The following is a 15,562-nucleotide window of genomic DNA, read 5'->3' as shown; positions in this document are numbered from 1 at the left end:
CAGCGGGGGGGACGCAGGGCATCACCGGCTCCTCCTCGTGCCCTCAACCCCCCCTCCTCGCCGCCTCCCAGGCCCCGCCCTCCTGCTGCTGTAAGTGCCACCAGGTGGGAGGTGATCCCTCCCCAAGGACCTTCGCTGTCACTTTAATTTCTCGCCGTCTGCGTGCTGGGCCGGGAGCTGAAGTTAATTTCACGCCTGACTTCCTGCTGCGCCGGCGATTTCTGCGCGTGCAGGTCACCTGGACCCGCCTCCGCTGCTCTCCCTCCGCCACCTGCCGCCTCGGACGGACGCGCGGGGGTGGCTGCCTGGGCCCCATGGTGGGGACCTGCCAGACCCCTCCGGCCGTCGGGTGGCGGCGGGGTGGGGGGGGGGGCAGGGCAGGGGGCGGGGCTGGGGACACCCCGAACGGAGGAGGTGGGTGCTCTGTTGAGAGCGGGTCCCCCTCTGCACGTCACAGGTCTTTGTGGTCTTGTCTGGAGGTTCAGAGAGGTTCAGTAACTTCCCCAGGGTTGCACAGCCCAGCTCCCAGCCCAGCCCCATCTGCGTACCCCGCTCCCCCCGCCCCCCTCGTTTCCTCTCTGGGGCTCCAGCCCGGGCTCTGCCCCCTCTGGCCCAGTCCCCTCCCTCTGCCTGTCAGTACGCCCGTCTCCTTGGAGCATCTGTTTCACGTGGGAAAAGGGCTTTAGACCATCCGTCACCCCCATCTGACAGCCTCTTCCCACGGCCCTCGGGGTCCTGCCCTGGCGTCTCCGTCTGACTCTCCCCCCCCGCCCCCAGCTCCAGGTCTGGCTCCCCGAAACGCCCCTCCTCACCCCTCCACGGTCTCCGTCACTCCTTCCTAGCCTGGAACCTCTGCTTCCCCCAAACCCCAGCGCGAACCTCTCCTCCTCCGGGCAGCCTCCTGGATTGCCCCACGCTTTCCTTGTCCCAGAACCGCCCGGGGCCTGGCCCAGAGTCTCCTCCGACGTCTCCGTTTCCTCGTGTGCGTCTCCGTCCCGGTTCACGCTGCTCCTCCGAAGTCCAGGTCGGAGGTCGAGGCCTGTGCCCCTCACCGGTTGTGCCTTCTCGCGGAAGGCCGGCTCTCCTCGGCGCCCACATGTGCCCGCGCCAGGGGACTCGCTCACGCCGGTCCTTGGTGCTGCTCGAAGGGGTCTCAGTAGAGGACACGCGTGTGCCGTCAGCTGTCTGCGTCTCCACCATCAAAACGCTTCTTGGTTCAGAACAAACATTCAAAGTGTTTGCTGAACACGTGGGCGCCCCGGGCCGGCCGCCCGGGGGTGCTGACCGCACGCGGGCCTGGGGGCGGGAAGAGGGACGGGCCGCGGGAGGCAGCAGGGCTCGCGGGGACGCCGGCGAGTGAATGGCCACAGGCCTCGGTCCCCAGGGAAGCTTTAGGTTTAGCTTTCTTAAAAGAATATTTTTATTGGTTTTGGAGAGGGAGGGAGGGGGAGAGATGGAAACATCCGTGGTGAGAGAGAATCACGGACCGGCTGCCTCCTGCACGCCCCCCACCCTGGGGATGGAGCCCGCAACCCGGGCGCGTGCCCTGACCGGGAATCGAACCGTGACCTCCTGGTTCATAGGTCGACGCCCAGCCCCTGAGCAGCACCAGCCAGGCGTGTCCCTCTTTTTTAAAAAAACCTTTAAAAGAGCGAACCTCGCAGCAGCCTCGCAAACGGCGCTGAGACTGTCTCGGATCTCCGTCACACCTGTGCCGACAGCCACGCGTGTGGGCCCGTGCTGTTAGCCAAGCCAGGCTCTCGGCATGCCCCCCGCTTTCCCGCGAACGGCCGTTTTCTGGCCCGAGGTCGGACCCAGGCTCCCACCTCCCGCGCTGCCTGGGCCCTCGGGCAGTCCGCAGCCCGGCCGGTCCCTCCGCCCGCGTGGTTCTTGCCGTGGTTCTCCCGTGTTCTCCGGAGACCGGCCCTTTGGAAGGAGGACCGGCGGGGGGTGTGGAATGCCCCTCAGTTGGCGTTTGTCTGAAGTTTCTGGGGGGCGGCCGGGCTTGCAGATTTGGGGACGAGTCCAGAGAGCTGAGAGTGCGCCCGCTCCACCCGCCCGAGTGCAGGTGCGGGGTCTGCGGGCAGGGGGTCTGCAGGCGCGGGGTCTCCAGGTGCGGGGTCCCCAGGTGCAGGGTCTGCAGGCGCGGGGTCTCCGGGCCGGTTCCTGGTCTGGGCTGTGGGTGTGTCTCTGTGGCCACTTGTCCACGGCCGGCGTGGGCCGCGGGCAGAGGGGAGCTGCATGCGTGTGGGGGCGGTGGCAGCTCCGGGGTGGGGGGGTCAGGAAGCCACAAACGCTTTGCCCCCGCCCTTTACGTCCCCCTTTCCCACCGACCAAACTCATCCTAATTGGGGGGGCCCTTCAGGATTGGGGGAGAGGAAGAGGACCTGGCAGGTGGGGGCTCGCCGAGGGGCAGTGGTGTTTCATCTCACCGAGTTCCGGCGCGGGCTGCCGTGGGGCCGGCGCAGGGCCCCGCCAGGAGCCGGGAGCCAGGATGCCGAGCCCGCGTGCCTGACCGCCCCTCGCTGTCCTCCCGCGCAGAAACCAGGCGATGCGGAAAAAGCTGATCTTGTACTTCAAGAGGAGGAACCACGCCCGGAAGCAATGGGTAAGTCACCCCGGGCCCCACCCCCATCCCGGCCCGGCCCCCACCCCCATCCCGGCCCGGCTTCCACCCCCATCCCGGCCCGGCCCCGTGGGGACAGTCCAGGCCCCGTCAGGGCCACGCCTGTTGGGACCCTGCCCTCTGTGGCTGTCGCGTTACCACGTGTCCAGGCTGGGGGTGTGGCTGCCCCGGGTCTGGGTCGGGCCCGGAATTCTGTTCTCTCCCCCCCCCCCCCCGCCCATGGGAAATCCGGTTCCTTGCCATCAGAGCAGCTACAGTGGGCCTTTCGGGCGGGGAGAGGGGTTTGCGGTAGGAGTTGGAGGACGGGGAATGCAGGGGGCGCCCTCAGACACGAGGCTGGCCCGGGAGGCAGCTCCGCGTCCTGCCTGGAGGGCACGTGGGGTGGGAGGACCGAGCAGCTGCGGTTTGCAGGGAAGTTAGGGCCCAGGGACGGAGGGGTTACCCGTGAGCGTCCTTTCAGCTCCGCAGGGAGGAAGAGCTGGCTCGGATGGGGCAGCGGGCAGGGACTGGTGTCGCTGGGAAAGTCCCCTGGGCGGAGCTCAGGAGTGGCTCGATCAGGTTTTGCCTTCGTTTCTCTGCAGCGGTTTTTGCCCAGCTCTGTGCTCATTCACGGGCCCGCTGGTCTCCCTGTGGGACCCGCATTCCTGCAGGAGGCTCGAGGCTTCCAGAGCCCAGGAGAGAGCTCCCCTCTCTCAGACCGTCTCCCCGAAGCCCCGATGGGACTCCTGGAGGGCGCGGGGCCCTCCGAGCCAGTTTCTGGACTCACCCGCTCTGTCCCGGACCTCGGCTGGGCCCTCAGAGAGAAGACACCTCTGGCCCGGAGACTGGGCGACTGGGGCGCTGGGTGGGCCGCGTTTGGGACCCCAGAGCCCCGTGGCGTACAACGCCGTGGGCTTCCCGCCCTTTCTCTTCTCAAGATGGTGTCCAGAGGGGCCTGGGCAGGGTGGACGGCGACCGTGAACCCGGGCATCCTGTCTCAGTCGTGGAGTGGAATAGTCACCAGGCGCCCGCTGTGGCCCGGCGCGGTGCCGGGCGTAGGGGGCACAGACGCGCTGTGCAGAGGGGTGAGGGGAGGTGGGGACCTCGGTGCTGAGGTGGGAATGACGGTGACGACCTGGAGGTCGGAGTGTCAGGCAGAGGGCACAGCACGTGCAAAGGCCCTGGGGCAGGCGCGCCCGGGATCACACAGGACGGAGTGTAGGGGGCAGGCCTGAAGGGCAGGGCATGAGTGGGGGCGTGGTCGACATGACCTTGACCGGAATCGAATCCGGGACCCTTCAGTCTGCAGGCAGGTGCTCTGTCTACTGAGCCAAACCGGCCAGGGCTGAGCTGAGGGCTTTTTGATGGTGCTGACGTGTGGAGAGGCGTTGAAGCGAGACTCCGGGCTGCGCCATCTGTTCCCTGCAGCCGTGAGGGGGGGGGCCGGGGTCTCGTGTGCGGCAAACGCTCCCCGCCTGCTGCCGGCAGGTCACCTTGGAGACGGGAAGCGGCGCAGCTACGTCCAGGGCGGGTGGGGGTCTTTCCTCCGAGGACATGGAGCCGGTGGCCCTGTGGTTGGACACGGGCGGGGACTCCCTCGTCTTGGATGGTGGGGCTCGGGTCTTCACACCCACCCCGGGCCTGGGACGGCGAACTGTTCCGAGCGGGGGTCATGCTTTCCGGGGGGCCGTGGGGGACACTGGGAGCCGCAGTGTCTGGTGCAACTTCCCCCCGTGACGGTGAACGCGGCTCTGTGCGCCGTCTGCTGCGGACGGCCCCGCCACGGGAGGCTGCCGGGCGCTGGGCGTGTGGCTGGGGGGCCGGGGGATGAGACTGGCGGGTCACTGAAATGTACGCGACGTGAACGGAACAGCCACACGCGGCTGGTGGCTGCCCTGCGGGACGAGGCCTTTCTAGGGGGGGCCAGGCAGGGCGGGCGGGCCCGGGGACGGGGGTGACAGGAACCACGCCCTGGGGAAGCCTGTGCTTTCCTTCAGGGGCTGGTTCTGCCCAGGTCTCACGTGACCGTGCCTGCGTGCGTATGTCCGTGTGACTGTGTGTCCTTGTGCGTGCGTGTGCATCTGCGTGACGGTGCACGTGTGCGTGTGTGTGTGTATGTGTGCCTGTGAGGCTGTGCGTGTGTGTGTGTACGTGCATCAGTGTGTGTGTGTGCAGCTGTGTGTGCATGCATCAGTGAGGCTGTGCATGTGTGTGCGTGACTGTGAGTGCATGTGTGTGTGCCTGTGCACCGGTGTGTCCGTGCAGAGTGGGCGGAGTGGGAGGCTGCGGTTGGGGTGCAGGCCGCCCTCAGCAGTGCCCCCCGCCCCGCGGTGCCCAGGAGCAGAAGTTCTGCCAGCGCTATGACCAGCTCATGGAGGCCTGGGAGAAGAAGGTGGAGCGCATCGAGAACAACCCGCGGCGCCGGGCCAAGGAGAGCAAGGTGCGCGAGTACTACGAGAAGCAGTTCCCCGAGATCCGCAAGCAGCGCGAGCTGCAGGAGCGCATGCAGAGGTGAGCGGGCGCCCGCGCCGCCTGCCCGCCCCCGAGCGCGAGCCGGGGCGGCGGGAGCCCGGCCTGCGTGGACCGGACAGCGCAGGGCGAAGCGGGAGCACCACGGGGTCTCACACGGGCCGCCCCAGGGGCCACGCCCCACCCTTGGATGTGTCGCTCGGACCCTGCTGGGCCCTGACACTTACCTGAGACTCAGATACACTCCTGCGAGCAGGCGCTTTAGCTTCTGCCCGCGCGCCCGGGGCTGCGGCCCACCAGCTTCGTCCACTGTGTGGTGTGGTGTGCGCGGCCCCCGAGGGCGGCTGGGTTTGAGATCCCTGGTGGGTCAGAGGGGAGAGGACCGCCTGGTGTTGCAGCCAGGAGCACGCAGCTGGTCTGCTGTGGCCCTGTGTGAGCCTGTGGGACAGTGCCCAGCGCACAGTAGGTGCTCAGTGCCCAGCGCACAGTAGGTGCTCAGTGCCCAGCGCACAGTAGGTGCTCTGGCCCCTGTTGCCCTTTTCCGTTTAGTGACGTAGGTGAGGTGATTGACAGACCTCACTGTCCACTGGACTCTCGCAGTGTGTACCGATGCCTCCTCCCAGGGTGGGAGCTGGTGCCACGCGGGCCCCGTGCTACAGGGGAGGAAACAGGCACAGGTCTGGGGGGGCTGAGCTGGGACGTGCACGTGGATCTGCGCGGCTGGCCTCTTGGAGCGCATCTCAGAGAGAGAAGGGGCTGAGCACCTTCTAGTGTCGGGGTTCAGGCGTCCCCGGGTCAGGCTGGGGGCCCCCTGCTCTGCCCTGGACCCCTGGGCGGGGGGCTGTCCCTGTGGGTGGGGGCGCCCCGGCTCCGCCCCGCTGCCCACAGGCCGCCTCGGGGGAAGTTGTGGGCTCGGTCTGGGCCGCGGCGCCGCCTCGCGTCCGTCCGGCCGTGCTGAGTGTGTCCCTCTGGCTTCCAGCAGGGTGGGCCAGCGGGGCAGCGGGCTCTCCATGTCGGCCGCCCGGAGCGAGCACGAGGTGTCCGAGATCATCGACGGCCTCTCGGAGCAGGAGGTGAGTCCGCGGCCCTGACTCTGACTCACCTCCCTCTGTGCACCCGGTGGGCCCCTCCTGTCAGGCCTCGCAGCCCTGCCTGCTCGGGCTGGGGCACCCCGGGACCCCGAGTTCAGCCCGCGTGACCCTGGCTGGGGCCCAGAGAGGGCCCTGTGCGCCTGGGGAGGGGCTGGTGCTGGCCTGTCCCCTCCCAGGTCCGCAGGACAAGCCTGTCACGTGCCAGCCCCTCCTCCATGCTCCCAGCACCACAGTGGGCACCAGGGAGCCTCGAGGAGGTGGGCGTCACCTTCCTCCCGGGACCTGTGTCCCGTGGGACGTGTGGTCACTGCGGGCAGCGCGGGAGCCAGCGGCTGTTTACTTGAAATCGGCTGCCCGGCCGGCGTGGCTCCGTGGAGGTCACAGTTCGATTCCCGGTCAGGGCACAGGCCCGGGTTGGGGGCTCGATCCCCAGTGTGGGGCGTGCAGGAGGCAGGCGATTCATGGCTCTCTCTCATCATGGATGTTTCTGTCTCTCGCTCCCTCTCCCTTCCTCTCAAAATCAACAGAAACATATTTTTTAAAATAATAATAAAATTAGAGTCAGCTGAAATGAAATACGGTTAAAGCCCATTTCTCAGTCACGCCCGGCGTGTCCGTGGCTCCACGCTGGACGGAGCGGTGGCCTGTTCTCTCGTGCGGCCCGAGGGCCAGGGGTCAGCCGAGTGCTGGGGACATGGCGCCTGGATTGGAGGGCAGTGTCCTGGGCCCCACCCCTACCCCCACCCCCACCCCAGAGGTTCCGGGGTGGCCATCCCGGGCCGAGCCTGGAGCCGCTCTCACCGCTCTCGGGCGGTTCCTTCTCTGCCCGTTGGAAAGCGCCTTCGTTGTAGAACTTGGCACGTTTCAAACCCCGTTCCGCCCACAGAAAGCAGAACTCGGGGTGCCTGTGCCCACAGCCGCACGGTGTGTCTGCCCCAGTCCCCGCCCCCGCGCCGTGGCCACAGGCAGGTCCCACAGCGACAGGGACGGGCTGGGTTTGCCCAGGAAGCCAGAGGACGGAGGTCCTTCCCCCGGGGCCCCCGCCTGACTCGGGGCCTGGGACGTCGGGGCTGATCCGCGTCCCCAGGGCCGGGCCGCGGGCATCCTCGGGGTGCAGGGCCCGTGTCCAGGGGTCCGAGACTCGCCGCAGCCGCGCAGCCTCCCTGCGGCTCCCTGGCGGGCGGGCAGGAGGGGACCTCCTCGTCCTCAGGGGGGCTTCAGCCAGCAGCGCAGGCCCCGTCGGGGGGAGAGGGAGGCAGCCCCGGGCGGCAGAGGAGGGGGTCCTGCCGGAGCCCGTGGCCATGGCCGTGGCCCCAGGGGTTTCTCTTCGGGCAGCCGGGAGGCTCAGGGCTCCCACGGTCCCTTCTCCCAGCTGGGTCAGGGCACACACACACACACCCCAACACCGAGCGGAGGGTCGGGTGGGGGCGGCTGTGGCCTGGCCGGGTCTCCGCCTGCCGCTGGAGGTGGGTGATGAACGGCCGGGAGATGAGCCCAGCTGAGTGGCCGCCCCAAGGCATGATGGGTGACTCCCGCCAGGCATGGGCTGCACAGGCCTGATCCCAGGTGGACACGCGGGGCGGGGCGGGGGGTGGGGGAGCTGGACGCCAGGGCTGGGCAGCAAGTGGTTCTGACTCTGCCCACAGCCCCGCCCCCCCCCCTCCTCCCCCTTCCCCCGTGCCCCCTGAGCCTGAGCTCCCGTGGCCCAGCCGCCCCGAACATCCCACGGTGCCTTCTGGCGCCTGCATTTCCCGTGAATCTTCCACGGGCGGACGGGCAGCTGCTGCTCTCGGCAGCGAATTTACAGCTGGGCCCCCCGCGGGCCTGTCTGGGCTGCCTTTTTGTTTTTTCTTTCTTTTTTTAAAAAAATATATTTTTATTGATTTCAGAGAGGAAGGGAGAGGGAGAGGGAGATAGAAACATCCATGATGAGAGAGAATCATGGATCAGCTGCCTCCTGCACGCCTCCTACTGGGGATGGAGCCGCAATCCGGGCCTGTGCCCTTGACGGGAATTGAACCCAGGACCCTTCAGTCCACAGGCGGACGTTCTATCCACTGAGCCGCACCGGCCAGGGCTGGGGCCGCCTTTAAATCCCCCTTCCCCCAGCACGGGCTATTATTTTTTCTTTTTTCACTCACCATTCTCTCTCTCTCTCTCTCTCTCTCTCTCTCTCTCTCTGTTTCACATTTTCCCACTCTCACCTGGAGCATCCCCCGCCCGCCCCCCAGCCTCCCCGCCCGTCCCCCGGGTCCCCGTCCCTGGCGTCCCGCGCTCGCTGACCGGGCCTCCCCCCCCGTCTCCCGCAGAACCTGGAGAAGCAGATGCGGCAGCTGGCCGTGATCCCGCCCATGCTGTATGACGCCGACCAGCAGCGCATCAAGTTCATCAACATGAACGGGCTCATGGACGACCCCATGAAGGTGTACAAGGACCGGCAGGTCATGAACATGTGGAGCGAGCAGGAGAAGGAGACCTTCCGGGAGAAGTGAGCTTGGCGCCGAGCGGGGAGGGGGGCCGGCTGCGCCCCGCGGGCCTCTGGGCCCTGCCCTGGCCCAGCCGGGACAGTGACCACACACGGGGTGGCTGAGAGCAACAGGAATTCATCCTCTCCGTGCCGGACGGAGGCCAGAGGTCCAAGGTCAGGGTGTCCGCGGGCCGGCTCCTTCTGACTTCAGAGAGAGGAAGCGGGGGAGGGGGAGAGAGAATCACGGATCGGCTGCCTCCCGCACGCCCCCCACTGGGGATGGGGGGGGGGGGGCATGTGCCCTGATCAGGAATTGAACCATGACCTCCGGGTTCATGGGTCGAGGCTCAACCCCTGAGCCACGCGGGCCGGGCAGGGCTGGTTCCAGCTCCCTTCTGCGTTGCTCTCCCGGCTTCCACGGGTTCCCAGCAACGTCTGTCATCGTGGCCTGTGGCCTGGTCACCTGACCACTCATCTCCTTTTGTCTTCACGTTTTCCCCCGTGTTCTCGTGTCTCTTATCTGCCCCCACGCACCTTCGTGAGGCGGGAGGGTGGGAACTGAGGCATGGGCTGGAACAGGCGGCGCCCGCCTGGCTGCTGGCCTCCACCTCTCCCCGCGCAGAAGGCCTGTGGGCAGGAGAGTTCCTTTACGGCGTGGGGCCGGGCCTGGGGCAGTCTCCGCCCTTCCCAGGGTCGGGGGTCGGGGGGGGGGGCGGCGGGACAGGTCAGCCAGTGTGGACACCAGGACTTGACGGAGCAGGAGGAGGGTCCCGGGTCCCCCGGATCCCGCGGTCTCCACAGGAAGGAGCGCCGTGGGGAGCAGTTCCCGCGGCGTGTTTAGGGTTGAAGGTCCGAGACGGAAACGCCCAGGTCCCGGTGGCTCCTGCTAGGTCCTCGCCATCACGGACGCTCGCCCCGCCCCGGGGTCCAGCCCTCCGTCCTCTGGAGGAGCATGCGGCACGTCTCAGCCAGTGAAGCGGCCAGAGCCGTCCCGGGGGGCTACTAGGAAGCGCCGCCGGGGCACGCGGCGTGTACATCCCCGGTGGCGCTGGCATTCCTGTCGGTTTACGCCGTCTTTACCAGAAGAAGGTGTCTCTGGGTCACACGGCTAACGCGCCGCCGGGCCCGTTTGGGGGCCCACGTCCTTCCCGGACGGCGGTCCTGGTTGCGGCTGGTTTTCAGTGGGCTTGGTCGCGCGCTCAGGGCCTTTGACAATCCGCGTGGGCGGCCTAGGGCTCCGCCACTCCCCGTCCCTGAGCCTCGGTTTTCCCATCTGTGAACTGGGTGAGCAGCAGCGCCTCGCTCTTCACCTGTCGTGAGGCTCCCAGTCCCGGTCGGCTCCCGGTCAGCGTTGACCGAGGACACACGCGTGGATTGGGGGGAGGTGGGCAGGTGACCGAGGACATGTCCACGCTCCATTCCCGATCTCCTAGGAGCCTCCTCCGCTGGAGAAACCCCCGCAGAAAGGACTCGGGGGAGAGGGGAGGAAGTGTCCTCGGGCAGGGCGCGGGCGGGGCCAGAGCCGGTCTGTCTGGAAGAGGGAGGAGGGCGTTTGGGGCCGCTGCAGCGTCGCGGGCCGCCCGAGGCCGGATCCCAGGCGGGGAAGCCGGCCACCGAGTCCTGGCTTCCTCCTGGAAGAGAGAAGAGGCCATTCCGGATTTTCCGGTGTCTGGTGGGGAGCCGGGGAGGGGCCGCTGGCCTCCCGCCCAGCCATCTGGAGGGCCCGGCGCCGGCCCAGGCGCCCTCCTGGGACCCAGGGCCCCTGCCTCTCCTGCAGCCTCATCTCTCCCCCAGGGCGGCGACGGCGGGCCGGGCACCGTGTGGGGACAGCCGGCCAAGGCTGGGCCCGGGCCAGTGGCTCCACCCGGCCTCCCCGGGGCCTGGGCGGCCCTGACCCACATCCCCGCCCCCGCGGCCGGCCGCCTGCTCCCGTGGCCCTGCCGTGTCGGCCTGGCTGCGCGCTTTCCCAGTAATTCCCCGGCTTCCCAGGAAGCCAGTTGGTGGGGCGCCAGCTCCCGCCACCCCTCTGGCTGCAGGCCCTTCTCGCCGCCTCCTTGGCCGGCCCGCCTCTCGCCCGCCTCTCCGAGGGCACTCAGCGCCTGTGCTCCCCGACCCGTGGCCCCGCGGGGGGAGGCCCGTGGGGGCCGGGCGCGGCCGGCTTCCCAGGCCCGGCTGCAGAGAGAGACAAAAGCAGGTTTTAAAGGGGGGGCGGGAACCCCGCCGAAGAGCCGCATGCCGTGTCCTCGTTTTTCCTGGAAGCCGCCTCCAGCAGGACAACAAATATGTTTTCAAAGGCGCGAAAGCCGGTGACTCACTCCCAGCAACGCCCTCTCGCAGCCCTCGGCCCGCCCGCCCGCCGCCCTTCCCACACCCCCCCGGGTTAATTGCTCCGAGTGGGGCGGCGCCCGCCCGGCCGGGCCAGCGGAGATGGCAGGCTCCCGGGAGCTCGGCGGCCGCCCCGCCGGGGAGCCCCCCTCGGCACGCTCTCAGGCCCACCCCGCTCTCCCCGCAGGTTCATGCAGCACCCCAAGAACTTCGGCCTGATCGCTTCGTTCCTGGAGAGGAAGGTGAGTCACGCGGCCGGGCCGCCCTGCCCCGCACCCCACGGGCATCTCTTCCGGGGGCGCGGCCCCTGGGCCGGGCGAAGGGCGCCCTCCCCACCCGTGGGACTTCTGCCCAGAGCCCCTCGCTCTGCGGCCCCATCTGTCCGTCAGTCCTTCCCTCCTGGGAGCCCAGCCACCGGCCCCGCCCACACCTCCCGGGCCGCGGGGCGGAGCCGGGCTGGGAAAGCCCCGGGGAGCCAGCTCCTCCTGCGTGCTTGGTGCGTGCGTGGCCGCCAGCGTCCTGGCCCCGGTTCTGGGCGCCCCGGCGTCCTGATGAAGGATTTATAGGCCGGAGTGGCGTTCTTCCCGGGGCAGGACGGCGTGACTTTCCTCAGCCCTCTGACACTCACGGTGTGTTTGCTGACGCCTCATGCCACGCCAGGCACGTGGCCTGCGGGTCCCCATCCCCGCGGACACACCTTCCCCTGGCGCTGACTCTCGAACCCCCACTTCAGGCCCAGGCAGCCGGGGCGGCGTCCCTCTCTGCCCCAGCTCCCTCTGGGGGTCCCCCGACGCAGAGAAGCCCCCCGGGTGCCGCCCCGAGGCCCCCCTGGTTCAGGGGTGGATGCTCAGCCACGGAGCCACGCCAGCTGGGCATCACGTGTGTTGCTTTTTTTTTTTTTTTTAAATATATATTTTTATTGGTTTCAGAGAGGAAGGGAGAGGGAAGGAGAGAAAGAGAAACATCCATGATGAGAGAGAACCATGGGTCGGCGGCCTCCTGCACGCCCCCCAGACTGGGGATGGAGCCCGCAACCCGGGCCTGTGCCCTGACTTTGAATCAAACCGTGACCTCCTGGTTTACCGTCCACGCTCAACCACTGAGACACACCGCCCCCTCACCCCTTTTTTTTTGTTTTTGTTAATTTTTAAAAAATATATATTTCATTGATTTTTTTACAGAGAGGAAGGGAGAGGGACAGAGAGTTAGAAACATCGATGAGAGAGAAACATCGATCAGCTGCCTCCTGCACACTCCCTACTGGGGATGTGCCCGCAACCAAGGTACATGCCCTTGACCGGAATCGAACCCGGGACCCTTCAGTCCGCAGGCTGACGCTCTACCCACTGAGCCAAACCGGCTTCGGCAGCATTGCATCCTTTTTTTTAAACTATTAACTTTATTTAAGGGCTGTTCTTATTAATTTTTATTGATTGGTTTCAGGGAGAGAGAAACATGGGTTTGGTGTTCCACTTATTGACTCATTCTTTGGTTGATTCCTGGGGTGGAATCTGCAACCTTGGTGTATCCGGGCGACACTCTGACCCACGGAGCCGCCCGGCCAGGGCCCTCCGCCGCGTCCCAGGACGTCCTCTGACGGGGCCCCTTTGGGCAGGGAGGGCGTGGGGCTCCGGTCCAGGCCCCCGTGGGGAGACCGAGGCAGGGAACAGACGGAAACAAATGTTCCCGGAGATGAGAGGGGCGCGGGAGCGGGAGTCCGTCTGGACAACCTTGGAAGAGGTTGTTTAGGCCCCAAATCTTAGGGGAAAGGAGGCTGGGGTGAGAGGAGGGAGACCCCAGGCAGACCCGGGGGGCCGGTATCTGCCCGCCTGTGGCCCCCGGGCGGACGCTGTCCTGGGCACTTACCCACGGACTTGGTCCTGACCGCGGTGACGTATGTGTTACTAGCGTCCCCGTTTTACAGGTGAGGAAACCGAGACACAGGGCAGGGGGCCTGGCCACGGCCACGCAGCCAGGGCGTGGACGCGGCGGGATTCGAACCCAGGCCTGTGGCTCCTGGCCGCCTGCTCGGACCGCCCACACAGCGCCCCCCTCAGTGCCTTCTCTCTCCGCTGCAGACCGTGGCCGAGTGCGTCCTGTATTACTACCTGACCAAGAAGAATGAGAACTACAAGAGCCTGGTGAGGCGGAGCTACCGTCGCCGCGGGAAGAGCCAGGTGAGAGGCCGGGGCCAGCGGGCGGGCGGGCGGGCGGGCGGTGGGCTCCCTCCCGTCGGGTCCCCCTCCCTGGTGACGGGGACTCCCTCTCTGGGGGCGTCCGGCCTTCCCCAGCAGCAAGGAACGGAGCTGGGAGACGTGGCCTTTGGGTCCTCGGCCTGGAAAATTCTAGAACTCAGCTTGGTGTGACCCGGGGTCGCTGCGGTTCAAAGGCTCCCTTCTCTGGCCTGGCTGGTTTGGTGCGGCTCAGTGGATAGAGCGTCGGCCCACAGACTGCAGGGCCCAGGGTTCGATTCTGGTCAAGGGCACGTACCTCCGTTGCAGGCTGGGTCCGTGGCCCTGGCCGGAGCCACGCTAGAGGCAACCCATGCATGTGTCTCTCTCACATCCATGTTTCTCTGTCTCTCCTCCTCCCTTTTCCTCTCCCTAAAAATCAATGGGAAAATATCCTCGGGTGAGGATGAGCAAGCAAACAAAAGGCGACATTCTGAGAGCTGGAGCCGGCCTCCCAGGGTGATGGGGGCTGGCCCACAAACTTACCATTTTATTTTATTTTTCAAAATTTATTTTCTTGATTTCAGAGAGGAAGGGAGAGGGAGAGAGAGAGAGAGAGAGAAACATCAATGATGAGAGAGAATCGTTGATTGTCTGCCTCCTGCCTGCCCCTTACTGGGGATCGAGCCCGCAACCCAGGCATGTGCCCTTGGCCGGAATCGAACCTGGGACCCTTCCGTCCGCAGGCCAACGCGCTGTCCACTGAGCCACACAGGCCAGGGCTGCATGTTCATTTTATTGCATGTTTGAAAGAAGGAATACCAGTCCTGCATCCTGTGACCTTTCAGACTCCGCTGCTCAGGGCGAGACGGAGGGGTTATTTAAGTTAGATCAGCGCCTGGCACACTCTGGCCCGCCACCTGCTTCTGTGAATCAAGTTTTATTGGCACGCGGCCACGCCCACTCATTTGCATATCGCCGTGGCAACGGCCCATGCTGAGCAGTCCTGAGGGAATCTGCAAAGCCTGGAAAACGTACCAGCCGGTTCCTCACGGGAGAGGTCTGCCGACCTCTGAGTTAAAAGGAAAAGGAGTTGGTTTAAAAAAAATAATCCGTCAAGCCCTGGCCAGTTTGGCTCCATGGATAGAGTGTTGGCCTGCGGACGGAAGGGTCCCGGGTTCGATTCCTGGTCAGGGCACAGGCCCGGGGTGCAGGCTCGATCCCCAGTGTGGGGCGTGCAGGAGGCAGCCGATCCATGATTCTCTCTCATCATTGGTATTTCTCCCTCTCCCTCTCCCTCTCCCTCTTTCTCTCTCTCTCTCTCTCTCTCTCTCTCTCTCTCTCTCTCTCTTCCTCTCTGACATCAATGAAGAGTATATTTATAATAAGTAAGAGGATAAAAAGGAAGCATTAAGTTAAGAAAACAGGAATCGTTAAAAAAGAATTCAGTCCCTAACGGTAAAGGTGACGGGGTCCCTGGCACCCGTGCAGAGCGGGGTCTCGGTGGCGACGGGGTTGGGAGAGAGGGGAGGGGACAGATTTGTTCGCAGAGAATCAGCCCTGGGCCATCCTGGGAGCCCCCGGCGGGCGGGAGGAGGCGGGTTTGGGGAGCCCAGGGCTGTGGTAGGAGGGGTTTGGGCTGGCCCTCCGGAGGGCCTTGGGCTGTGCCCCTACCTCCCGGCCCCTGCACCCCGAGACTCAGCCCTGATGCCCGGTGCCCTGGAGGTCTGGGCCGAGGTCTGAGCATCCTCCCTGAGTTGAGTCAGCGGCTGAGGCTGGGCCAGCCCCGAGCCCTGGGTGGCGGCCCGGCGGTTTATAGTCCGTGATTCACGGACGAGGGAGGGGGTCGAGCTGTCTCAGCCCGTGGCGAGGCCCAAGCCCCGCGACGCCGTGGTCAGGAGCCGGCCTGGCTCTGCGAACCGTCGGGGAGCCCGGGCGAGGCTGAGGCCGGCCGGCCGGACAGCAGGGCCTGTCCCGAGCCGGTGGTGACCGCCCGGCGTGGCCTGGCCATGGGGGCGCCGTGCTGCGGAGGGAGCGTGTCCCCAAGGGTGAGCTGTCGCTGGGCTTGTCGGATTGGACGTGGAGGGGAGAGGGGGCCGCCGGGGAGGGGGGCTCCCGGCTCTGTGGCCTGTGGTCGTCTTTATCCGCGGAGCGGAGCGGGGTGCCTCCCTCCCGGGCGCCCGGCCCGGCCGCCCCTCCGGGACCTGCTGGGGAAGTCAGGGAGGGGCCGCTTCCTCCCTCCCTCCAGCGAGCTCCTCGGGCTCTTCCTGGCGCCCCTGCAGCCTCCTCCCGGGGGACCACAGGCCCTCACCCCCAAGTCTCCTGCTGGTTTCTGGGGTGATCTCTCTTCCTGTTTCCTGTTTCCCGGTCCCCATCTCTCTCTGTCTCAAATGCTCGCTCACACACACATACACTCACGTACACACACACACAC

The 15,562-nt window shown here is 66.5% G+C and overlaps 1 protein-coding gene across 1 annotated transcript in view; it reads left to right on the top strand.

The window, feature by feature from the left end:
• Positions 1 to 2,466: 2,466 nt before the first annotated feature.
• Positions 2,467 to 15,562, top strand: part of NCOR2 (nuclear receptor corepressor 2) — a 71,780-nt gene continuing 58,684 nt past the window's right edge. Inside the window, 6 exon segments of the mRNA XM_079762632.1 lie at positions 2,467 to 2,608; positions 4,944 to 5,116; positions 6,054 to 6,147; positions 8,475 to 8,653; positions 11,145 to 11,199; positions 13,036 to 13,134. Of these exon segments, the coding sequence (XP_079618758.1) occupies positions 2,552 to 2,608; positions 4,944 to 5,116; positions 6,054 to 6,147; positions 8,475 to 8,653; positions 11,145 to 11,199; positions 13,036 to 13,134 (657 nt within the window). The 5' untranslated portion in view covers positions 2,467 to 2,551.

This window comes from Cnephaeus nilssonii (assembly GCF_951640355.1).
Source record: "Cnephaeus nilssonii genome assembly, chromosome: 22".
NCBI classification, from domain to species: Eukaryota; Metazoa; Chordata; class Mammalia; order Chiroptera; family Vespertilionidae; genus Cnephaeus; species Cnephaeus nilssonii.
This window is presented reverse-complemented; position numbering and strand designations above follow the sequence as displayed.